This window comes from Thamnophis elegans, chromosome 10, assembly GCF_009769535.1.
Source record: "Thamnophis elegans isolate rThaEle1 chromosome 10, rThaEle1.pri, whole genome shotgun sequence".
Lineage (NCBI taxonomy): Eukaryota > Metazoa > Chordata > Lepidosauria > Squamata > Colubridae > Thamnophis > Thamnophis elegans.
In genome coordinates, this window is record NC_045550.1 from 35673584 (window position 1) to 35700445 (window position 26862).

General features: G+C 36.2%; 1 protein-coding gene across 1 annotated transcript; it reads left to right on the plus strand.

Moving 5' to 3' along the window:
• TRIM42 (tripartite motif containing 42) lies at positions 1 to 26862 on the plus strand. Its single transcript, XM_032225809.1, is given in 7 exon segments — positions 1 to 365; positions 1531 to 2207; positions 4241 to 4284; positions 4286 to 4712; positions 4715 to 5052; positions 24183 to 24413; positions 26782 to 26862. Coding segments are annotated over 7 exon segments (2163 nt in total).

Consider the following 26862-nt stretch of genomic DNA (forward strand, 5'->3'; position numbering starts at 1 on the left):
ATGACCAGCAGAATCTCTGCATGTTGCATGACTTGTCCTTGCTGCCCAGGGTGTAACTGCTGCAAAAAATACCTAAAAATATGCGGCCCAAAACAATCCAGCCTATGCTGGAGGTTTATGTTTACGGATGAACGGAACTGTGATTGTTGCTACTGCCCACATGAGGATGACACCACCTGCCAGTGCTGTCATTGTGCGTTCTCAGAAAGCCCCAATTGTCGCTGGTGCTGCTGCTCCTGTGCTAATAATAGAAACTGCAAGTGTTTGTGCTGTACAGAAGAGAATAATGAATGTCAGTGCTATGAAAGTAGGTGTTGCACTTTTCCATATTTGCCATACAGACGTGGAGCTAAATTACGAAAAAGGTAAGAATGTTGCTGCTTTGGGGAATCTTCCGCAAACCACATTGATCTATCACCCTAAGGTGTGTTTGTGTGTGTGTGAGAGAGAGAGAGAGTGAGAGAGAGAGAGAGGGGGGGGGAGGGAGGGAGGGAGGGAGGGAGGGAGGGAGGGAGAGAGGAGAGAGAGAGAAACTGGCTCTCTTAAAGATCAAATGTGGAATTATTATTAGGCTAGTTCAGATCATAAAGCAGCAAGTATCTTCAAAATAGTTTATCAAATTCTACAGCATTAGATTATGAGAATTCTGCAATTTATCTTAGAATATCCCCTTGTTAATTTTTAGCCAAACATATCCTAAAAGTGGTTTGTAAATATTAAAAAGTACTGCAATCGCTATCCTTAAGCATACTACTTAAAAGGCTATAAATTGCAGGTGGAAGATGTAAAATGCAAATTTTGAAAAAAACTACTACGTGAAGGAGTAAACAAAAAGTTAAATCTTAACTGAATGGAAATACTAATTGTTCTCTTTCTTCTGGAAAGGAATAACTATGGAACCTAAACCTATAACTCACAACATTTTAAATGCAATTGCAGTATTTTATATATTTGGAACACAAAAATAATTAACTATTAAAAATATTCACATCCATGAAGAAATGAGAAGCACTTTAGTTTTCTGTTGGATATCTCTTTCCAATTCATCTAATATTTTTATGATATGGTATTCTGATCATTTACTATTATCTACAAAATTTTGGCAACTGTTACAGATTTGAAAAACTCAAGAAAATCTAAAAAGGCTTGAGAGTTCTCAGATATGTAACAAGCCATTAAACAAAGGTGGGAGATTTGTGGCCCTTCAGAAGTTGCTCAATTATTAATACCTTAGGTAGCACAGCTAATGGTGAGGGATGCTGGGGATTGCAATTCAGAAATATTTACAGGTCTACATATTCTCTGTTTTTGCATTCTAAATCTATTTCAACAGAAAGAGTTAACAGGGTAGGAAGGACTTCAATCTCATGCCATCAATTTTTTAGCCTATAGATTTTTCCCAAAGTTTTTAACCCTGTTTGTGGGCTAATTGTAGAATTATTATTTTAAGTTTGATAATTATAAAAGTTCATGGCATCATTAGATATAACTCCAAGATTTCTGTATTGGTTTTACTTTCAGACTCAGAAGCCGAGGGGCAAGTGATACATCTATCATTACATTGGACAAAGAACCTTCTGGACATGCTTTTATTGACCAGCTTGTATGCCCATTGTGCCAACGAATGTTTCTCCGCCCATTTATGTTGCCTTGTAATCACTGCATTTGTGATAAATGTATCATGCAGAGCAGACTAAATGCTGAAATTACAGAGAGTTTCTACATCATCACATGTCCAATCTGCAACAAAGCACATTGCCTACCATTTTCTAAGAAAATGTATCTGAGGATCAATTATTTAAGGGCGAGATTGGCTAGAAAGTATATGCGCCGATATGGTTTCCTAAGATGGAGGTTTGACAAAAGCTATATCCCAATCTATTGCCAGATTTGCGATGAGCGCAAGGCGGACAAGAGATGTTTGACATGTCAACTGAACTATTGCAATTTTTGCCTGAGAAATTATCACCAAGATATTTCTTCCTTAAATCATGCCTATGTTAAAATTAGTGATGACATATGGGAAGACAAAAACTGCTTAATCCATGGTGAAATACCGCTTTCGAAATACTGTCTTGAAGATCACGAACTGCTATGTGAATATTGTGCTGAAGCTCAACATAACGATCATAACAAAGTTTCTTTATCAGTAGGATGTACAAAAATGTCTGCTATGTTATTTACAACTATTGCAAAGTTTAAAAAAGGTTCCTATTTAAATTATATTCTTTCTGCTTGTTATTTTCCTAGTTGCTATACTATATCTAATCAATGTAAATGCTAAACCTATCAAAGATTTCTCTAAGGTTAAAAGTTTCCTAAGTTCCTAAATAAGTGGTTTTTGATCAATGGAGAATAAACTGTCTCGCTCAGTGGTTCTCAACCTGTGGCCCGCCAACCCCTTGAGGGGGGAGGTGTTTAAAGGGGGTCCATGGTGAAGACAAGATTGAGAACCGCTGGTCTAGCTTTTAGCTATCTAAGGGCCTTGCAATATCTGGCTTCAGCAACATAGATAATACATGAAGCTCATAGTCTGTTTTGGGGAAAGTTATTATTCTAATCTTAATATATTTTGGAGTTGGATGATTAGCACAACATACAGTATGTCTGATAAATGAACATATATAAATATGATTTCTGAAAGGCCCTTTATGGTTGCTTTTGAATTTCTTATATTAACATGCTATTTTTTTTTTTTCAGATATCAGGATAGTTGTTATTCTTCCATAATTAGCTGGAAAGCACATATAAGCATTCGTTACTAAACATAATTGTAAAAATAAAAGCAAAAATCTTCAAATGCATTGTCACAGTGCAAATCCTGCCTTTCCTGCCTTCAATGGCAAATAGAAAGAAGAAATGTGCTGGTTGCAATGTGACTGCAGGGCTCATGTTTTGTTATACTTCCTCCTGCTGAACCACCTTAGGGGTGATGAAGTCATATACACACACACACTCAGGCATGTATATAGGCACATACATATACAGACCTACTGTTAACATAGTTTTCTCTGCCTCACCCAAACGTCTAGCTTTCTTCCTCTCTTTTCACAGTCAAAACATACTTTTCCCATCCACTCAAAACTCTATTTTTTAAAATATCTCTTGACCCTTATCTTACATTGCTCAAACCTTATAGAACAATAGGAAGCAATCAAATCTATGCTTTGGGAAGGGGAAGTATTGCTTCTAGTGAAGCAGAACAGTTTTGCTCAGGTTACAGTCATACCATGCTCTTGAGTCTGTTTTGATTTCTGAACTTTTTGGTATAAAGGAGTAAAGTCTCAAAGCCTAGCATATTCCCTAATTGCCCTTTCCAGATTATTAGGCATATGGCAGGTTCAGCAGTTCTGATGATCACAGCATTAGGCTTGACTAAGGCAGTCAGACATTATAGAGCCTTAGAATTACATGTGTAAAATTTCATTTAATTACAGTTTAATGTAAACCAAGTAGAAATGCTTCTGTGTTCATTTATGAGCTGCACATAGTTTGACAAAATTCTAGGTATAATTATTACTTTTTCAAAGTGCATAAATACTGTTGCAAATAACAACTTGATGCAATGTTGCTATATAAAATTAAATAATTAAAATTATTTAAGGTAAGATGCTGTCTGCTCCCCCCTCCCCATCCCTATGGAATAGGATTCAAAGACCATCTTTTTGATTTACTGGCAAATGATGGTTTCGGGAACAAAAATGGCCAGTTGAATGTCTCCAAGCCACCTGAAACTGGGAGGAAAAAATTTTTTCTGGGGAATTGGGCTCACTACTAAGTAATGACAGATACATAGGTTCTTGCTTTTTCCAACAAATAAAAATAATCTCACAGGAAATGGAGGTTAGCAAACTGCAAAGCAACTTTGCTTTAGAATAAGGAAAAGAATTATTAAAGAAACTTATTTTCAGAAAAATATGTATTCTTAAAAATTTCACAACAGTTTAGTTAATTATTGACCAAGCCAAATCTTAATCTGAAGCTTGCTTTTTTCTCAAGGCAGAATTAATAGATTTATAGAAGGTTAATTTACAATTTTAATATAGTACCATCACATCATAAATTTTCTGGAACTACACAATATTATACTTTCAAATATATGTAACTTGGAGTGGAAACCCATCTCTAAAATTGGTTAGCCTGGGTCTAATATATTAATCCAATTTCTGTCTTGTGAACAAGAATCATATCCTTCAAAATAATATCAATTGTGATAATTATCTTTATTGTTCTGTTGCAGTCCGTTATGTAATCGATAATGACCTGATGGAAGTCCTTGTATTAAAAAAACAATTTTAAATCTTACAAAGACACCAAAAGGAAAGAGATTAGGAATGGTTTTATGAGATTACGGATGATAATTCAAGAGCGTGAAAAAGAACTGATGGAGGCAGTAGAAAACCTTGAACTTCAGAAACAAAAGGCTCTTTATGAATTTGCAAGCCATGCAACAAGGAAAATTGATCAAATGGACAGCCTCATGCAATATTCTAAGGAAGCTTTAAAAGAACAGAGCCCTATTGCATTCCTGCAATCTGCTTGGAGCTTAGTAAAGGAAGTAGAGGATATTATTGCAAGTCTTTATCAGCCCAACCCATACCTTAAGGAAGATCCAATAAAGCATCTTAAAGTCAACTTTGAGGAGCTTGCTGAAAACCTAGTAAGCATTTTCCCATCAATCCGCAGTAAATTACGATATGAACAAATGAGCAAAGTCCTTATCCCTGTGGTTCTGATGTCATGATTCCAAGGAGTGTTTCAAGTGCACACATTTCAAATCCACTAGGACTGAACAGAAGTTACTCCTTATCATCATTTCATTCACTAACTGAGCAAACCTTTATGAACAATGAACTGCGTATTAGACCAAGGTCATCACCACCAACAGAGATGAAAGGGAATCAATTGTATTCTATTTGGAATGCCTCATCAGATACTTCAGGAGATATAAGAAACTATCCCAGTTACAATCCAGATGCAGAGGACGAATCTTCTTCACCTCCTGGTCTTGTTGTTATTTACCAAACTCTTGTCTACCCAACTATTGCTAAGGTATGATTTTGTAAAATGTTTTTATTCTCTGACCTTGCAATCTTTATGAGCATTCACACTTTCTGTAAATGCAAATAATACCAGATAATAGAAATGTGCAGTTAATTGAATTATATCTTCATCAATTCTGCATATAGTTGTGATTTCTTTAAAAGGTGTAAGGAAAATTTGCAGTTTATTTTGTATGGATTTTTTATGTACTTTCCTATGTAACTGAAGAATAATCTAAAATATCTTTCTTGTGGCTTTGCACCATTAATCAACATATGAATGGAAACGTTGTTGAGTTTTGGATCCAAAGTTATTATATCATCAATGAAAAGCTTCTTTCACAAATGGTCATAGGCTAGCATACTTTACAATTCCTCATTTTTCTTTATCAAAAACCTTGGCTTTTAGCAATAGCAATAGCAGTCCGTTCTGCCTTCTCTAAGCGGTTTACAGAGTCAGCATATCGCCCCCACAGTCTGGGTCCTCATTTTACCCACCTCAGAAGGATGGAAGGCTGAGTCAACCTTGAGCCGGTGAGATTAGAACCGCTGAACTGCAGATAACAGTCAGCTGAAGTGGCCTGCAGTACTGCACCCTAACCACTGCACCACCTCGGCTCTCTGATGATAATGTTTTTAATTTCAGATTCTTTCCAATGACCTCACTCATCTACAATTTAAACTAAGAGTCCTGTAAGAAGGCGGGGCTTAGCAGTGAGAAGACGGAGTTTCAGGCCATTCCTGAAATTCCCCTATTCCGGAAGAAATGGACGGGTCGTTTATGACCCTAGCTGTCCCGAAGAGACAGTGAAGGTTTGGGGAGATCCAGTGACCTCAGAGACGTCCGCAGGTCTCGGGGGGGCTCGGATTTCAACCCCTTTTGCCATACCTTCCTGGATTAGCTCTATGCTAACCGAAACTGCAGGCAGCCCCTAAGAATGGTAGAAGTGTTTCCAACTGGTAAGCTGATTTTATTACTCAAAGAGAGAGACGGTCCGCACTAAAATTTAAGCTAATTGAAACCAAAGAACAGAAGAATCTAGCGGCGAATTGGTTTTTTTTAATGGATTTATGGCTGGTGATTACTCTATCTCTTAAATGTTTTGAATGCTGTTTACGTGGATAAAGGAAAGTTTATTTTACTTCAACACTCCCTCACGGCTCTCCTTAAGTGGGCTGTAAACCAATTTACTATAATTTGGCTTCTTATAACCTGACACTTTTATTGCTTGGCTGTGTTGGTCTAAGATCAGATAAGACTGCATAGCTCCCAGCGTGTCCCTAATTGCAATTTCATCTGCGTCACATCATGGCGTTTGTACTTGCTTCAAGTGATTCATTTCAAAAGATTTTCTCTGCTTTTCAGAAGTTGTTTGATATTTATGAAAAATCTGAAAAAAAAATCTGAAAAAAAAGGATTATCTCTTGTTTTTAACATCAAACTATGAAAGAAAGAGTCAGAGCGTTGAATGTTTGAGTGCTCCTGAAATCCAAATGAAGAATGTCAGAAAGGAAGTTTCTCAATTTGCTGACACGCTGGGCGTCTGTTTTACTTCGGAGGAAGAAAGAGAAAGAGATGTAACGTTTGAAAAAAGGGGGGGCATACAGAAAATTTATCTCAAAAGACAGATTCCAGGAGGAATGAGAAACATTAAAGAATCTATACTTATGAAACATTATTTGCAGAACTTTCGACACCACCCTTGAAAGTCAAAGACAAATTGATTGGAACAAGCCAAGGACAAAGTTATTATGTCAGAGGCATCCTAAGCAAAAAGGTGCGAAGATATTTCTGTTTGGACTTGCTTATAAAAACCTTTGGGGAATTTGTTTTAGGAATGGTAAGAGGACTAAGGAAGTTTTGCTATTGGAGAGACATAGGCTGATAGACTGAAGAATATAATTGAAAATTAGCTAAATCTAACTACTCTTATTTGTAATAGATATAGCTGAATAATAATTGATATTGATAGTAATGTATATAATGTGGAGTTGATATGATAAATAACAATTGGATATGAGAAAGGAAGGTTGGAAACATTTTTGGATTATACATAAAGGGAATTAATTACAATAATTATCATTATTAAAAAACTAAATAAAATATATACAGTTAAATGTTAATTAATATGGGGAAAATGTTATGATATATGATATAACTAAATATTATGGATGTTCAGCTAAAATAGGATATGAGGATTTGATGTTAATAGAGGATTTTACAAACAAGTAAATGAAATGTCAGCATGTGTTATGGATTAATTCTTTGGCATAGTTAAGGATGAAGGATATTTAAATAACTATAGTTAACTAAAAGTGGAGGTATAATGATGTTAATATGGTAAACATTTGAGTTAAGATATTTGAATTAATATGAGTTAATGGAAGAGATGCACCAAAGCATGTTGTAACCAGCTGATATACTTTTTCTTTTTTATAATAGATACCTGTGTTCCTTTTTTTTTCTTCTTTTTTTTCCTGCCTTGTCTTTTGTCCTTTTTATCTTTTTTGTTTTATTTTTGCTTTTTATTTTTTATTTTTTATTTTCCCACTGGTGTGGGCATGTATTGTTCAAGATTATTATCTTTATTAATATTTTAAAATAATAATTACAGTCAAATGAAAATGGATATATGACGATGGTGATATGTATGAATATCTGAGTTAAAATGCTCGAGTTAATATGAGTTATGTTTGTTGACTGTGGAGGAGATGTACCAAAGTTTATTTGTGATCGACTGATACACTTTCTATAGATGTAAAGAAAGATGTTGTACTTGTTTCAAATTAAAATTTAAAAAAAATTTAATTAAAAAAAAAAGAGTCCTGAGCTGACCTATTTAAAGAGACTGGGTGGGTGAATTAGAGTAGATTTGATATATCTGTCTCCACAGTTTTCCATCCAGATTATCAGAGGGGTATAATATGCTATAAAATTGAAATTTTAGTCTAGTTTCTCTACCACCACTCCCTTCATGTAAACCTGTTGACTGTTCCTTGCTAATGTTGTCTTTGAAAGGTTTTTATTTTCATTTTCATTTTCATACACTCACATATATACTGTGCATAGCCGGCGCCATACAACATTAAACAATAATCGCAGCAATTCCTCTTGTCAACAGTACCCCCCAAAATAGAGACCCAATATACCTCTTCCACTCTCCATACACCTCTTTCTTCTACCCCCCTCCAACTTTCTATCTTCCCTCCACCCTACTTCCCCTCCCCCTCTACCACTCCTCTCTCCCGATTCACTCCCTCCCTTCCTTCTCACCCTCCCTCCCATCCTCTCTCCCATCCCTCTCTACCCATCTTTCTTCTATCCAACTCCTCCTCCCCTTGGTGTATTTCCACTATATGTCATTGTACTTAACTTATCCTATTTTTACAGAGAAATTAAAGAAAAACAGTATACATGTGAAATCACATTACATTGAAATCTAACACATCATATCTAACCTAGTATATATCCCTCCTTCCCCCCACCCTGCCCCCCACCCCCCCATCTCCCTCCCCCCCCGACTTCCCAGAGCCCGTACACGGTATAGATTTTTAACAAACACAGTCTAAAATATATTGAGAAGAAAAGAATAAGAAATTAATAACATCTCTACATTGAGCTTAGCTCCTTCTTGCTAAACTAGCTTTGTACAATTTAAATCATTCCTGATCTTAAGCATAGGCTATCTGGAATTTCTTAGTCCCGTATTTGTTTTGTATATAGTCAATCCATTTTTTCCAGTCTTGTTTATATCTCTCATTTGAATGATCCTTAAGATATGCCGATATTTTAGCCATCTCGGCTAAATTTGTAACTTTCAATGTCCATTCTTGAGTTGTAGGCAAGTCTTCCTTCTTCCAGTATTGCACCACCAACAATCATGCTGCCATTATCAGGTGCAGAATCAAGTTAGTCTCTACCACTGTAAAGTCAGAACTTATACCTAGTAAAAATAACTGAGGAGTAAACTTTATCCTTCTTTTAAAGATATTTTGCATAATCCACCATATTTTTATCCAAAATGCCTTAACCTTTTGGCAGGTCCACCATATATGAAAATATGTAGCATCGAGAGAACCACATCTCCAACATGTAGGCTGTAAATTCAGGTACATAGAAGCCAGCTTTTTAGGATCTAGATGCCATCTATAGAACATCTTATAAAAATTTTCTCTCAGGTTTTCAGCTTGTGTAAATTTCACATTTCTTACCCAGATTCTTTCCCATGTATCCAACATTATTGGTTCTTCAATATTTTGAGCCCACTTTATCATGCAATCTTTAACTAATTCTGTTTCCGAATCCATGTGTAGTAATACATTATATATCCTCTTTATGTGCATTAAGCTTTGATCTCTTATTTGTTTAAACAGATTATCCTCAACTTGGATAAAACCAATTTTTGATCTATTTTCCACCTGGCCTGTAATTGCCCATACTGGAACCATGTTTGAACTACCTTCTCCTCTTTTAATACCTCTAAAGATTTTAGTTGTAGTACCCCCCTTTCCAAAATGAGAAGCTGTCTGTAAGTAATTCCATCCTGTTTTTGTGCTATATTCATATTTTCAATTGCATGTCTAGGAATTGCCCACATGGGTATCTTGTCATTTAATTTATATTGGTATTTTTTCCAGACCCGCAGTAAAGCATTTCTTAAAATATGACTTTTAAAATTCTTGTCCAATTTTTTGTTGAATAACAGGTAAGCATGCCAACCATATAACAGATCGTGTCCCTCAATATTAGTTAAATGAGTCCAATCACTAATTGCAGATAGCGCCACTGCATCATAATATAGTTTTAGGTTAGGTAATTTCTAGCCTCCTCTCCCGCGTACATCTTGCATTATTTTCAGCTTTACCCTCGGCTTCTTTCCTGCCCATACAAATTTGTTGATACCCTTCTGCCATTCTAAAAGATTCATATCATTTTTAAGTATAGGTAACATTTGGAAAAGAAATAAAATTTTTGGTAAGATGTTCATTTTCATTGCCGCTATTCTACCCAGCAAAGATAAGTGCAATTTCTCCCATTTTTTCATCTCTATCTGTATACTATGCCAAAGTGGTTCATAATTATACATATAGTTTCCCATTTGAAGTTAAAATATTAACTCCAAGATATTTAACTTTTTTGACTACCTCACATCCTAGCATTACCCCTAATTCTTCCTTTTGTTTAGTATTCATATTTATAGCTAGTATTTTTGTTTTTCCTAAGTTTATTTTAAAACCAGATACTTGACCATATTGATTAATCGTATTCATTAAAACCATACTGGATTCCTGCAGTTGTTCCAATATTATGACCAGATCATCCGCAAAAGCGCGCACTCTGTATTCTTGCTGCCTAATCTTAAACCCTTTCAGACCATCCAAGCCCCATATTTTATTCAACAATACTTCCAAAGTTATAATAAACAATAGTGGGGACAAAGGGCAGCCCTGTGTTGTACCTTTTTCAATTTGAAAAAAGTCTGTTACACTTCCATTGACTATGATTTGTGCTGTTTGCTGTTGGTGTATTGCTTTAATTGAATGTAGCTGCATTTTTTGCAATATCTTCAACAGAAATTGCCAATTAACTCGATCAAAGGCTTTCTCAGCGTCCAAAAATATGAACGCAGCAGGAATTTGGTTGTTCTTTCCCAGATATTCTAATGCATTAATAATTAATCTAACATTACTTTTCATCTGTTTCCCCTGTATAAAACCTGTTTGGTCGGTGTGTATCAATTGTTGAATAACCAGCAATAGCCTATTTGCTAGTATTTTAGTAAAAATTCTATAATCTACATTAAGTAATGAGATAGGTCTATAATTTTTTGATTGGGTAATATCTTGATCTTCTTTGGGTATCAAAGATATAAACGCTGTCTTCCAAGATGGAGGCACCTTGCCTTCCGTTTGAATCATATTAAATAATTCTCTAAGAGGTTCTACCATTTCTAACTGTAAATTTTTATAGTAAATCGCTGTCAAACCATCTGTGCCTGGTGCCTTCCCTAACTTTAACTGCTTAATTGCCTGTAAAATTTCCCCCGAGGTTATTGGTTGATTCAATTTTTGCCTGTGCTCTTCTCTAACTGAGGGTATTTTCTCTTTATCTAAATATTTATCTATATCTAAACCATTAATTTTAATCCCCTTTATACAATTCTGTAAAAAATTCCCGAAATGCCTTTTGAATCTCATCCTGTTGAAATACCTCCTTCCCTCTGTAAGTCATTTTTGATATATTTCGAGTTTTCCTTTTTTTCCTAATCTGATAAGCTAACCATCTGCCAAGTTTGTTTGCGTTACAAAAAGTATTGTGTTTTGCATATAATAAACTAGTGGCTACCTGGTCAGAGATCAACATGTCAAATTGAAATTTTAATATGGTTATTGCTTCCTTAATCTTTGTATCGCCTGGATTCATTGTTAACTCCAACTCTTTCCTCTTAATTTCCTCTTCCATTTCTGTTCGTTTTAGCCCTTGTTTGTATATATGTGTTTTATTTATATTCATCAGCACTCCTCTCATATAGGCTTTGCTTGCATCCCATACAAATTCCATAGGTGTACCCTTATTCATATTAAAAACAAAGTATTCAGATAACAATTTTTTACCATCATTACTATACTTTTCATATCTAAATAAGTTTTCATTCAATCTCCAAGACCTTCTTGCTTGCACTGCCCTTCCCAATTCCATCCAAACTGGGTTATGATCTGAAAGGACCCTAGCCGCAATCTTTGTCTTCTTCACCCTAGAAAGCAAGTCATTAGTGATTAGTATAAAATCAATCCTTGAAAGGGATTGATGCCTGTCCGAGAAGAAAGTGAAGTCATATTCCTCTGCGTTTCTTTCTCGCCAGATATCTCTCAGTTCAAAATCGTCCATCATGTCAAAAAAAAAGGTTTGGGTAACTTTGCTCGCATCTTGGTATTTGGGCGAGAAGTCTTCTTATCTCTTTTAGTGTCTATCACGCCATTCCAATCACCCAATAGTATACAAGACCTATAATCCCACTGTATTAATTTAGCATGAAGATTTCTATAGAATCCGTCTTGCTGTTGATTAGGAGCATAAATTCCCAAAAGTAATGTCTTTTTCCCTTCTAAGATTAAATCTAATGCGATATATCTTCCAAAGGGATCTGCTTCAATTAATTCAGCTTTGATATCTTTTCTTAAGTATACAACTATAACATTTTTCTTTTCCATAGCAGAAGCTACAAAATATTGACCAAGTTTTGAGTTAATCAGATATTTTTGATCAGTTGGTTTAATATGAGTTTCTTGCAAACAAATTATATCATTCTTAAACTGTTTAAGATAGTGAAATATTTTCTTTCTCTTCTGTGGAGAATTCAGTCCATTGACATTCCATGTTAAAATCTTAGTTGCCATCATTGGTTGCCTGAAGCTTTTTTAGAGCCTCCTGCATGGCCTGTTTAACCTTTGGCCTAGCTCCTCCCATGGCTTCTGAACTTGTTGCTGTAACTCCTTGATCGATGGCCAGTGATTGTTCAGGTTGTTGCCTTTTAGCTTGTTTCTCCATTCGTCTGGTAGTCATAAGGTTAGGTCTTTGTTCCATAACGCCTTGCCCTTCTAGGGGGGAGAGATGGTCCATCTTATCTGGTAGTTGTGTGGTTTGCTGTCTGTCTTGTCCTTCTTGTGATCTTTCTCCGGATCAAGATGGTGCAGGGTATCCCGCCTTCAAAATATTGTGATAAAAATCTCGAGCTTTCCATACAGAGTTGAGACGATATCTTTGCCTGTCAAATGTAAGTATAATTCCAAATGGTGCATCCCAGCTGTACTGTATATGATGGTTTCTGAGTTCTTCCACTAAAAAAGCATAGCCTCTCCTGGCTCTTAGCATTTCAGGTGGTATTTCTTTCAAAACAGTCAAATCCTGGCCCCCAATTTGGAGCCTAGTGTTATAAGACTCTTGTAGTATCGTGTTTCTGAGCTCTCTTGTAGTAAAATATATAACTATGTCTCGGGGGAGCTGCTTCTGTTTTGCCACCCAAGAATTATTATTATTTTTTTCTAATTGACAATATACTTGAAGATTGCTTTTTTTAACATCCCATAGATCCATCTTATCTTACAATGGTCCTACTTCTTCTTCCCTCCTCCCTCTTTCCTTCCCTTGTTTCTTCTCTCCTACTCCCCTTCCTTCCCTCCCTCCTTCCCCTTCCCTCCTTCTCTCCTTCCCTCCTTCCTTCCCTCCTTCCTTCCTTCCCTTTCTTTTCTCCTTCTCTCCTTCCTTTCCCCCTTCCTTTCCTCTTTCCTTCCCCCCTTCCTTCTCTCCTACATTCCCTCCTTCCTTCCCTCCTTTCTTCTCTCCTTCTCTCCTTCCTTCCCTCCTTCCTTCCCTCCTTCCTTCCCTCATTTCTTCTCTCCTTCCTTCCCTCCTTCCTTCTCTCCTTCCTTCCCTCCCTCCTTCCCTCCCTCCTTCCTACCCCCCTTTCTTCTCTTTCTTCTTCCTTCCTTCCTCCTCTCCTTTCCCTTCTCTCCTTCCCCTTCCTCCCCTTTACCATTCCCCTCTTCTTCCCATTCCTCCCCTCTTTCCTACTCTTACATTCCCTCCCATTCTTCCTCTGCCTTTCCCTTTCTCCTATTCCTCTCCTTTCTCTTCTCCTTCCTATCTTTCCTTCTACTCCTCCCTCCATCCACTCTATCTGTTGTTGTGTTTGCATATTCTCCTCTTCAGGGGATGACCTGGTTCTCTTTTTTTTCTTATTTGAAAGTTATATAAAAAAGGCAAGATTTACAAAATACAAGATAAAAAAATAGATAAAGCTCTTTACATATTTTCATCTCCCATAGCTCATCTCGCCTTACCTAGTATGAAACTAGGTTGCTAATTCCATGCAGGTAGCTATAATGGATTACCTATCAGCTTTTCAAGTTTTTCCAACGTTGTGGTCTAATGGTGTTACTCAACGGTGAATTCTCACCTCTAATACATTTCTACTCTCATTTGTCCCTCTGTCTTTGTGTATTGTTTATTTGAGTTGTTGCTTAGATCATTTTAAGTTAGTCAGCTATCTCCTTTTATATCTGAATCCTCACTGTCTCATCAAGCCATTTGTACAATTTCTCCCAGACTTTGTAAAAGTCTGTGTCTTCTTTATCGTTAATCCGCATTGTCAATGTTCATTTCTGCTAATTCTAAGATTTTGTTCATCACCATTGTGCTAGTGGGGGCATTTTCACTCTTCCAGCACTGCACGTAAGCGATCCTTGCCGCTGTCAAGATGTGGACGAGAAGGTATTGATTGGTTTTACATATTTTTTGATCTGTTATCCCTAATAGAAACATTTCCGGCTTAAGACTTAATTTAATTGACATGATTTCATTCAGCCATCTCAGCGTTCACTTCCAATATATCTTGGCCACCGGACACGTCCACCACATGTGGTAGTACGTGCCCAGCGTTGTTTTGCATTTCCAGCATTTGGCCGATAATTTTGAAGAAATTTTTGCCGGTCTTGTCAGAGGGAGATGCCAGCGGTAGAACATTTTGTATATATTTTCTTTATAGGCCGTCGATTTCGTTAATTTCAGGTTCCACTCCCATACCCTTTCCCAGTCATCCAGGTCAATTGTGTGGCTGATATTCTGGGCCCAGGTTACCATGACTTCTTTCACTCTTTCTGCTTCCATTTTTCGGATCAGCAAGCAGTTATATATTTTCGAGATTAATTTCTCGTCTGGTCCTATTAAGATTTTATCCAATTCCTGGTCCTTGTCCTGAAAGCCAAATTGTGCTAGATCTGATTTGTATTTATTTTGTATTTGAAAGTATGGCCACCAATCAATATTTATTCCCATTTCAGCCAAATTTTCCCTGGAATTTAGTCTACTTTGATCATCTAACAGCTGTTTGTAAGTAACATTTTTGTCAAAATTGATCAAATTTGGGTATATCAGGGCTTCCGTCGGGGATATCCATTTGGGTAGTTGGATATAGAATTTCCTTCTAATTTCCAGCCAATCCTTAATCAGTACCCCTCTTAGATGGTGCCTTCTAAAATAATTGTGGACTTTATTTCCCTCACACCATAAGTAATTGTGCCACCCCCATTGCAAGTCGTGGCCCTCTATCATTAGGATTCTTTTGTGGTTAACATTACCCACTCTTTTATCCACATTGTTGTTGCTGCTTGATGATATGCTTTCCATTCCGGTAGGCCCATTCCACCTTGCGCTCTTTTATCTTGCAGATGCTTATATTTTATTCTAGGCTTTTTGCCATTCCACACAAAATTTCATACCATTTTATCCAAATCATTATAAAAATTTTCTCCTAATTTGACCGGTGCCGTTTGAAATAAATAGAGTATTTTTGGCAAGACATTCATCTTGATTACTGCGATTCTTCCCATCAATGATATTTGTAGCTTCGACCAATTTTTAAAATCTTTTTGGATGTTTCGTAATAGTTTATCATAGTTATCTTCTTTTATAGAAGAGCATTTCGCAGATAGCCAAATCCCTAAGTATTTGACCTTTTTAGTTACCTTTAATTCCATTGCTTTCTCTAGTTCTTCTATCTGTTTTTTGGGAATGTTCTTTATAATCATTTTTGTTTTTTCCTTATTTATTTTTAATCCGGCCACACGCCCAAAGTCCTCAATGTCCTTCATTAATTTCGGTCCTGAGATTAGAGGGTCTTCCACAATAAAGACCATGTCATCAGCAAAGGCCTGTGTTTTATATTGTTCTTTTTTTATGGTCAAACCCCTAATTTCCTGATTTAATCTTATCTGATTTAGGAGAACCTCTAATGACATAATAAATAGAAATGGGGAGAGTGGACACCCTTGTCTAACATCCTTTCCGATTCGTACCCTCTCTGTTAATTCTCCATTAATTATAATGTTTGCTGATTGCTGTGAATATATAGTTTCTATAATCTTAATAAATTTGTCGCCAAATTTCATAATTTTTAGTTGTGTGATTAAAAAATTCCAATTTAAGTTATCGAATGCTTTCTGCGCGTCGATAAAAATTAATGCTAATTGTTTCTCAGATCTTGTTTCGTAGAATTCCAAGGTGTTAATTATTATTCTTGTATTGTTCCGAATGTGTCTTTTAGGGAGAAAGCCGTTTTGGTCCGAATGGATGCTTTGATTTAATATTATTTTTAATCTTTCCGCCAAAATTGATATAAAAATTTTGTAATCCGCGTTTAACAAGGATATAGGTCTATAGTTTTGAATTTTACTACTATCCGCCTCTTCCTTTGGTATTAGGGTAATGAAAGTTTCCCCCCATGATTTTGGAACCTTACCGTTTTGTAGTGCCTCATTAAATAATTCTAATAATTTGTCTTCTATGGTATTTTGGAGTTTTTTATAGATTTCCGACGGAAGCCCATCTGGACCAGGTGTTTTATTGTTTTTTGTTTTTGAATGGCCTTTTTCAATTCCTCTTGTGTAATTTCCTTATCAAGCATCTCTCTCATCTCCTCAAGACTGGAAGTTTCTGTTCTATTAGGTATTTTCTGATGTCTTGTTCACTAATTTCGTCTGGTTCATATAGTTTCTTATAGTAGTTCTGTACAATCTTTTTCTTTCCCCCTATTTCCTGTTTCAAGTTCCCCTCCTCATCGCTCAGTTTAATAGTTCTTTTTGCATCATCTTTTCTTATTTTGTGAGCCAGCCATCTCCCAGTTTTATTTGCATGTTCAAAATAGTTCTGCTTCATTCTCTTAATGTTTTGTGCTACTTCCTCTTGAGAAATCAGCTTTATTTGGTGTTTAATTAACTCTCCTTTTCCCCTGTATTTAATATTGTCTGGCTCTTTCTGAATCAGCAGTTCTATCTCTCTTAATTCTTTGTTCAATGTATTAAGTTTTTCCCTATGCATTTTATTTCTTCTTGCTATATAGGCTATTGATGTTCCCCTCACGACTGCCTTCATTGTATCCCAGATGTTTTGTATTGATGTCTGCTCTTTACCGTTTTCTTCGAAAAAATATCCCAATTCCTTTTCTATTGATTGTGCAAATTGTTTCTCTTGTAATATGTTCTGGTTTAGTGTCCACCTAGCTTTTATCCTTGTCTTTCCTTTCCATTGCCATAAGACTGGATGATGGTTGGCCCACTTGATGGTTGTTATTTCAATATTTACAGTATCCATAAGTAGTTCCGGGTTTGACCAGACCATATCAATACGGGACCAAGAATTATGTGGTTGAGAGTAGAATGTGTACTGTTGTATCTTGTCATTCATTGTTCACCAGACATCATAGAGGTCTAGTTCCTTCACCATATTTGCATAGGCAGTCGGTAGTTTCCTTCTAGTACTTTTCTTGTGTATACCCTTGTAATCCATTTTACCGTCTACTACTGCGTTGAAGTCCCCTAGAATACATATATTTTGCCACTTCATTTCATTTATCCTCTTGTGTAAATTTACATAGAATCTTTCTTGTTTTTGGTTTGGCGCATAAATTCCAACTAGTAAAAAATTTTTCCCACCATTCGTTATCTCCACCATTAATATTCTACCCTCTTTATCTGCATATATTAATTTGGGGTTCAACCATTCTTTTATATACATCACAATTCCCCTTTTTCTAGTTTGTGCTGACGAACAAAATGCTTTACCTAATTTTGGGCATTTCAACAGGTTATTATATTTCTCTTTAATGTGGGTTTCCTGAAGACAGATTACATCTAACTTTTGTTTCAATAAATCCAACAGTACACGTTTTCTTTTTGATGTTATGTTAAGACCATTTATATTTGCTGATAGTATATTCGTTTCCCATTCCTCAACTCCTTTACATATTGTTTGCTTTGAGGGCACCTTTAGATCTTGTCTCAATTGGTGACCTTGCTCTTGATTCTTCTCTGCCATATCAAGAGAGATATGCTCTTGCTCTCTGACCTCTCTTGTCTCTCGCCCCTCCAGTTGGGATTCAGTTATAATATCTTCCTGTCTTCTACTTAAGGTTCCTTCTTTATTAAACCTCTCTTCGTCTGCAAATAAAAGTTCCTGGAATTCTTGAGCTTTCTCCAAGGTGTCTATCCGGTACTTCTTTTCCCTCCATGTTACTAGCATTCCTTCCGGAAGGAGCCATCGAAACTGGATTCTATGTCTATTTAATTGTGAGGAGAGGAAGTTATATTTCCTTCTCTTCTCTCTAACTCTCCGGGGGATCTTCTTTAAGATAAGAATTTCTTTACCTTTATATGTTAATGAGTCCCCTCTTATTGTGCTTAAAATATCCTCTCTCAATTGTCTTCTTAGAACCCTCACATGGATCTCCCTCGGAAGTCGATGGCGTCTCGCAAAGCTTGTGTTAATTCTATAAACTTCATCCAATTCGTTAATGACCTCATTTTGGGGCCTGTCGAGAACTAGTCCCAGAATTTCTCCAATCAGCTCCCGAAGATTTTCATCTCTCGCTTCTTCTACATTTTGTAGTCTCAAATAAAACGCTGATCTCTCTAATTCTAGGTGGAGGATGGCCTCCTCCAGATTTGTGTTTATGGATTCCAGTCTATCCTCTGTCTTATCTATCCTTTTTTCTGCTATTTCCGTTCTCTCCTTAACATTTTGGATTTCCTGTTCATTCCTTGACAAAGCTGTTTGGATAGCCCTACACGCTCCTCAATCCTCCCCATATTATTTTTGACTTCACTCATTTCGTTCTTTACTCCCTCCAGGCCTTTGATAATGTTTTCATTCATCTTCAATATTGCTTCCTGTAGAGAGTCCATTGTTACCTCCTGGCCTTGTGAAGTTGAGGCTGTCTTATCTCCCATATGCCTGCCCTCAGGCGACTTTTCCCTCACTGGGGTGGATAGAGAAGTTTGTTTTTTGCTTCCTTTAGTTAAGGTTACTATTCTTGTTGCCATTTAACTTAATTCAGCTCTCCCCCTTTGATCTGTAGTTCCAGTACCTTCTAGCTGCTGTTAGAGTATTTATACAGTTCTATAACATTAATCTATAAACTTTTTGAATAGTTTATACTTAATTAATTAATTGGTTAACCAATGAGTTAGGTATCTAGACAGTAATGTTAACAATATATCAGTTACCCAAGTCTCAGCGTGTTGTTCAACAACAATCAATCCACTATAATGCACACCCAAAAAAAAGATAGTTAAATTAGAGCAGTACTATACAGTATACAGTAGAACAGTTCTGTATTATCTAAGAGGCGTCCACTAGATAGGGAGAAAACATTTCAGCGTGGAGAGTCAAGAGACGGGAGAGGTCAGAGCTCACAAAAGTCGTTTCAAAGCTCACCCATCAATCACTTCTTGTTGTCAGTGAGGTAGAGAAAGAGGCAAGGGGGGGGATGGTTTCCCCCCCCCCCCGGCACTCAGTTTTCGCTTTCAAGATGTCGCCCTTCTGTTGTCTCTATCAGTATGACTCGGCACCGCCTCACCAGAGTTTTAAAGCTGATTCAAACCCTCGTGACTCGCAGATCTTTTTCCCTTTTTCCCACGCGGAGGACAGATCAAACTGACTGTCTTTCTCTTCACCGTCTCACCCACTGTTAATCCTCCAAATTTAAATATTCAAAAACTCAGTCCTTCTCTATCCGATCTGCCACTCGGCTCTCTTAAATCTTTCCCTGTCCGTCTTTACTCACCACTTCAGCTCAATGCACCCACTTACGTATCCGTGCTCAGAACAATTAAATTATTAATTTCTTCAAATTTAGGTTCTTAAATCAAGGTCTTTCATTTACCGTCTTTCAATCCGATATGTTCCCTGCAGCTGTCTTTCCCTTCCTTGTTAAAGGCTGGCAGTCACGTCTTCTGGTCGGCCATTAATCAGCCGACCTCCTTTGCACTCGATCTGAGGGAGCCTCTCGCTTCGTGGGGGAGATCGCCTTTCTCCCTCCGCTGCTCCGATGCTTCCCCTCTCCACTGGTCCTTGCACCTCGAAAAGACCTTGCCTGCTACAGCCACGCTCGTGCAAAAGGCCGGGCGAACCGAGCAGAGGTTCTGTCGGCAGCTCGCACCGGTGTGATGCCAGACCGGAAGTCGCCACCCAAGAATTAACGCGATAAGCTTTATCGATGTGCCAGTCAAAGTTAGACCCCGGTCTTCCCACCAGACAATCAAAAGCTTCTGAAAGAATCTGTTTCAAGTTCTCCTGTTTATCCTCACACAACCCCCTTACTCTTAATGCCAGCTCCATCTGCCTGTACTGTATCATAATAATTTCGTTTTCAGCGTTTTCAACTTTTTGTTGCACCACCTCAGTTTTCGATGTCAAATTGGTATTAGCTTCGTTAAGATCCTCTAGACTGACTTCAATTCCAGAAACATGTTCTGTCAGTACAGTTACAAGTCCCAGCATCTCATCTTTAATTTTTGCAACCCTGGTGTCAATTTTACCATACAACTCCTCCTTAAGTTCTTTTATCTCCTCTTTTATCTCCTCTTTAAAATCTCTAAGTCTATCTTCAACTTTGATTGTCAAACTGTTAAAAGTTTCCCAAAAAAATTCTTTCATTAGCAAATCTCCAGTAGGGGGCATAGAGGGTGGAGGCTGCGACTTTGTACCAGGTACTGGGGAGGTACTTCTGGGGGCTGGAGGGGGTTTCAGACCAGGATTTAGTTTTGAGGCCATTCCAAGTTTTATCTTTAAGCAATTAATCAAACTCTACTGGCCCGCTATGCAGCTATGGAAAGAGGTATTAAATCACCCCTTTATTAGCTCCGTAGGACTTTTCAGAAGGTTTCAGAAAAAAGCATTGTAACGAAGCAGCTCAGCATATTCATTGCTATTTTACACTTCTCTATATTAGAAATATATATTAGCAAAATTGATAAAAGAGAGTCTTGTAGAATCTTGTAGAAGTGAAACTAATTAGTAGAAATCTGCTGGCCGGCTATAATGCAGAGTGATGAGTCACTCCTTTCCTTTGAAGTTTTATAGCTGTTCTTTACAAGAAGATTAAGAAGGTGAGCATTGTTACGGAGAATTCACCGCCATATTAAAAGCTTTTTTTTTTTTTTAACAAGCCAAATTAACGAAGGAAGATCTTGTAAAAATGAAGCTAAGATTTAAATAAACAAATGAAGTTCTCAAATACGGGCTCTGCTTGTATTAAAATCAGATAGTTCAAATGTTGTTCTAAGTGGGAGGATCTTACTTTGTGCTGCTGCGAAGAGCAGCTGGAGATTCCGGCATGGAGATGATTCTGCCTCGGCTGGCCCCCCTCTCTTCGCAGACATAAAAGCTGCAAAGATCAAAAAGGCACTTGCCCAGCTGGATCTCTCTCCTTCCCTTCTTGCCTGAAGGATAAGGTATCTGTCAGATGTCTAAACAGATAATGCGACCAGGAATTCAGGAGCAGCTCTGTTAAGCTGCTACCATCAGCAAGGTCCCGCCCAGGAAGTCTGTTCCTTGCTAATGTTAAGAAGATTTTATCTGTGATTAAAATCTGAGCTATTTGAAATAATAATTGTTTAAAAAAATCTTTGGTAGTATGTTTATTTTGATAGTTGGTATTGATTCTAAGCAGGTTTATTTCACATTTCTAGAACTGTTTTACTTCTCTTCATATTTTATGATTATTTTAAAATATATATTTATTGCTACCTGTTAATACCATCCCAGATATTTTACTGAGTCTTTTGTGATCTACCAACCAGACTTTTTCTACACAAAGTCTGGTTGGTAGATCACAATTTGAATTATGCATTTTTATTATATACTTTAATTTTGTATCCATAAAATTCATCAAACGTCTAATTGTTTTTACTGTCTTATTTATATCAGTTGTTGCATTGTTCCACTGACTACTTGTTTTTCTGATTTTATTCCTCTTTACTTTCTATTTCTGATCATAGTTGTAAAAAAAACCCCACAAATCTAGAAGTTGGCCTATAAAGTAAAATTTTATTGATAGCTTTTTTTTTGGGGGGGGGGGGCTGAGTTAGCTTAATTTTTATGAGCCCAATTTACGTGCTAATTGTTTCTATATCACTCTAATTTTACTTTTTTCTGTTCTTATTGTTAGCCTTTTCTCCTTTATAGGTTGAGTGAGTATCTTTATTTTGGTCATTCATCCAAATAATATATTATTCAGGGATAATATTACAGACATTCTGTTATGATAGTGGTCAAATCTAGATAATATAAGAAATGGGAAAAATGTAAATCACTAATATAAATTATAAAATTGTGACATCAATACCATTAAAATGGTAAGAATAGGATTATAAAGATAATACAATTTATCATATTGATTTACCAGTTGACAAATCATATCAGAGCATGAGCATCATCCAAAGTAAAATACAATAAAATGAATTAAAGTAAGATATAGCAAAATGAGATAAAACAAACTAACAGAGAGATGAAATAGGATAAAAATTCTACTATGGCAGCAAAAAAATAAAAGTAATATAAAATAGTATAAGATAAAATACAATGCAAGGATCTATAATAAAATTTATATTAAATTTGAAAAAAAAGGTATATTTAGGTGAATTCATGATATGTGTTCTCTGTTGGGCAGCCCTGACTACAAATCTAATAGTTTGAGATACTGTGGAAAGTTAGATAAAAGATGGGCAATCAGCAGAAGATGAATATTCCTGTAGAGCTAGTAGTAAAGGAGAACATGGGTTATGGTTTATCTGACTATCATGCTACAAGGACAGTGTTGTGCTTAAAAAGGAATGTTCCTGTATTTCCTCTGCACATCTGCAATGAGTTCACAGAACTAATCAGGGGCCTCCAATCTGCCAACTTTAAGACTTGTGGACTTTAGCTCCCAAAATTCTTTAGCCAGTCATGAGTTGAAGTCCACAAGTCTTGAAGTTGCCAAGTTTGGTGACTCATGAACTAGGTTAAAGTTAGAGCCTATCTAAATTTGAGAACTGGGATGTGTTATAGATTAGAATCTCAAGTGTGGTTATTTATAAATATATATTGTGAGAGAACAGCAGCTTCTAATTGATGTTCTATGTCTCAAACATTTTCTTTTAAATTAATTTAACTCAATCTGACCTCTGTGGCAGGATAGTATAGCACGCTGTTATGCTGATGATAACCAATTATACAACTCTATAAAGCAGGGCAAGCTAATGCCAAGGTGGCACAGTGGTTAAATGCAGCACTGCAGGCTACTGCTAGATCAGCAGGTCAGCAGTTCAAATCTCACCGGCTCAGGGTTGACTCAGCCTTCCATCCTTCCGAGGTGGGTAAAATGAGGACCCAGATTGTTGGGGGCAATATGCTGACTCTCTGTAAACCGCTTAGAGAGGCCTGAAAGGCCTATGAAGCGGTATATAAGTCTACTGCTATTGCTATTGCTCTTCAGGTGTTGGCTCACTGCCTGGCGTCCGTAAGAACCTGGATAGGGAGAAACAGCTGCATCTCAATCTTAAGAAGACAGGTGCTTTTTGCCCCCTCCCCACCTCTGCAATGGTCAGCAAAGTTGACATTCCTGACTCAGGTTTGCCATGTAGATGTGTTCCTACAGCTGCCTGACAATGACATTTTTGCTTCCCATTGCAGGTGATGTATTTATTCATCCTTATTCCAGTAAGAAGGAAACTATTTTAAAAAATATTTTAAAACCAAGTTGAATTTTTGAATAATAAAATAATATAGACCTTTAAAAATACAAATGTACTAAAAGTTTTGGTTATTGTAATTACAGGTATTAAAGAACATATACTTTCCTTCTTTATTTTATTTGAGCCATGTGGGGGAAGTAGGTCTAAAACCACTGTATGTGGTGAGAGATAAAACTAGAGCTTACCTGAAATGTTCTGCAGCATTTACGACAGTAAAAAAAAAAATAACCTAGCCTTTCCAAATGAATGCCCATCATATGAATTGGACTTAATTCCCTGTTATTGTGACATTTTGGCTGGTATGGAACTTCAATTAGTTTTTAGAAGGTGGAAGATTATTAGGTTTAAAATCCATGGGACTGGTACTAAAATGCTACTCAGAATTACAAATGCCTGTACTGTGGACATTAAATATATATAATTAAATTTAGGTTGTAGGTGCAGGTTTCTGGTTTTTTTACTCTGCAAACATTTATAACTCAAATATGAAATGCTAGCAGCCTTACGTACTAGTTTGCTAGAGAAACATAAAAGCATTTTCAGTGCACTTTCTTTCTTTGCACTCCACAGCTTTATTGGACCTGTCCAACAGAAGAAGTAGATAGCTTTGAAGTTGCTTATTATGAACTATTTGATGAAGAGGCAGCTGAAAGTTTAATCCTGCCACAACTCATAGGAGTACTTACTGGAATTGTACAACAGAATCTGGAAATACATAATCTGTCCCCTAATACAGAGTATCTCTTTAAAGTTCGAGCTATCAATGAGAGAGGCCCAGGAGAATGGAGTGAAGCCTGTAAGGTACAATCTTATGTATTTAATTTCTGAATAAATCAAACTCATATAGACAAATGCATTATCATGATTTTAGATAAGTAGCTTACATGTATTCATAGATTATTCAAATGAATTGAATTTAATAGAATTTAATTCAAATGTTCCTTGGATTCTTTTTTTTTTTTTTTTTTTTTTTTTTTTTTTTTTTACTATAGCATTAACAATTCCCTGGTTTGGCATGGTTTCAAAATGTTAAATGTTAATTTTTTTTTATAATATTCCATTTCATACATCAAAGGTAACAAGGACAGTATTTAAAATATTTCATTTTGTATGACACGTTTATATGTCTGACAGTTTTGATGTTTCATTTTTCCTCCACTGTTTTTACTTTATAACTATTCAGATTAAAATTCCATAAGAATACATATTGATTTAACTTAATACAACAATTTTTTTAGACATAGACTATTAGAAACAATTTATGAATCCATAATGAATAGAGCAAGCTGTCTCTTAAATCCTTAGAGCAGAGAGCATTCTTCCAAAATGAACCTTGAATATTGTTTTGGAATATTTATTCACATGCCTCCAATTTGAAACTATTCTGAGATGTCTGTTTAGTATTTTTAATTCCCACTCCTTATTTTGCTTAAACATTTGCCGCATTATTTGATCTTTAAAGAAGTTAAAAACTTTAAAATGTATTGATTTTTAACATTTCTTCAGCAACAGTGTTAAATAATCCTTCATATTTATTTGGTTGTTGTTGTTGTGCTAAAAGGGGGAAAATGATGAAATATTGAACATGTCCTTTCAAGGTGGTAGAATTATAACTCTACATTTTACCAGCAATACATTGAATTGATAGCTGTTTAATTATTTATAATGAGTCGGGAAAGACTTCTACTAAACAGATGCAGAACAGAGATGGACTCACATCTGTAGCCCGGAAGAGACATTAATTAATGGCTGCTTTCAAGTTGCTTTTTACTTTATTTACATTCTTATAGTTTTCCTTACCTATAATGGATAGAAATTTTATTTGTCCAAATACTTTAGCTTAGAAAGCAAAAAGAATCAATAAAGTATTTATCTGGTTGGGGGAAAAGGGGAGGAGAGACACACACTCTAATGGAGAAACTATAATATAGTGACACATTTCCAAAGGATGCATTGATTCTTCTCATTGAATAAAGTTTACTTGGACATATGTTGGAAGAGAACTTATGGGAGTCAAATATTTAATTTATTAATTTTAAGCAGTGGCTAACTGCACTTAGACTCCAGATAGTTTATAAGAAAACCAAGAATGGTTGTGGTAGGGCCTTTATCATAACATTTCATGAACTGCAGCTCACTTCATCAGAACCACAGAAATGGGAAGACAAATTGGTTGTAAACATATAGGTTACATGTGAGTCAGAATACACCTAACGTATCAGTTAACAATTGTGATATGTTACAAACTAGTTGCATTTTGAGGCCTTTTGAGGTTACCTGTATTTGAAACTTTTTGGTGTATTTGACTTCAGCAATCTCTCAGTCCTTTTTTTCCAGAATGGTCACCTTGAGGTCTATAACAGAGTTCTTAGAGAATTTGAAATGCTCTTATATTGCTTTGTCCTTGATTTGAGTCTTGATGTTAAACATGTGTCTATAAATTCTTTCTTTCCCTTTCCTCTGAACTTACCCCAGTTTTAAGCAAGCCTAGACCATATGCCTGATCTATCCCTAATCTTTGTGATGAAGTATATGTTGCTACATGATGAAATTCCTCAGATTTTTGTACATTCTTGTACATATTCATGAAATTGCAACTTTATAGAACCAGGGTTAAAAGTAGTTAATAAGTATCTTCCTCTAAAGGAAAGGTGTGACTATACAAATTAATCAATGCTTTGTTTGATGAGACCAAATGTGCAACAGGCTCAGATAAGAGAATATCAAAAAACTTGTTAGCAGCTGATAGTTAAAATTTCAACAAAATCATGTGACAATGAAATCCTGCAACTGAACTGTTTCATCTTTTTCTTGAAATTAAAGGCCTCGTCTCAAGGATTTCCATTGTCTCAAATAATTAGAGGAGGAAATATAATGGAAGATCCATTCTTTAGGGATGTTCATTTTCATCTTTTGACAAACCTTAGTTTCAGTAATAACTCCAGTGCAAAGTATATCATGATTTATTTGAACATATTGCTTAAAAACTGTAATAGGTTTATTTATTCTAAAAGAACTTACTGATTTTTTAAAAATGGTTTTTTTTTAAAAAAAAATCTTGTTTATACATGCCAATACCTTTATTCCTGCTTATTCTCTTGAGACATCTGTCAGGTACCTGTTGATTTCTACAGTTGATTGACAATCATATTTCTGCTTTCCATTGTAGGTTGTGACTCCAGATGTGCGTGGCAAAGCCAAAGGCAGATGGGGGTTGCTGAGAAATGTTCAATCTGCTTTCCGCAGATAA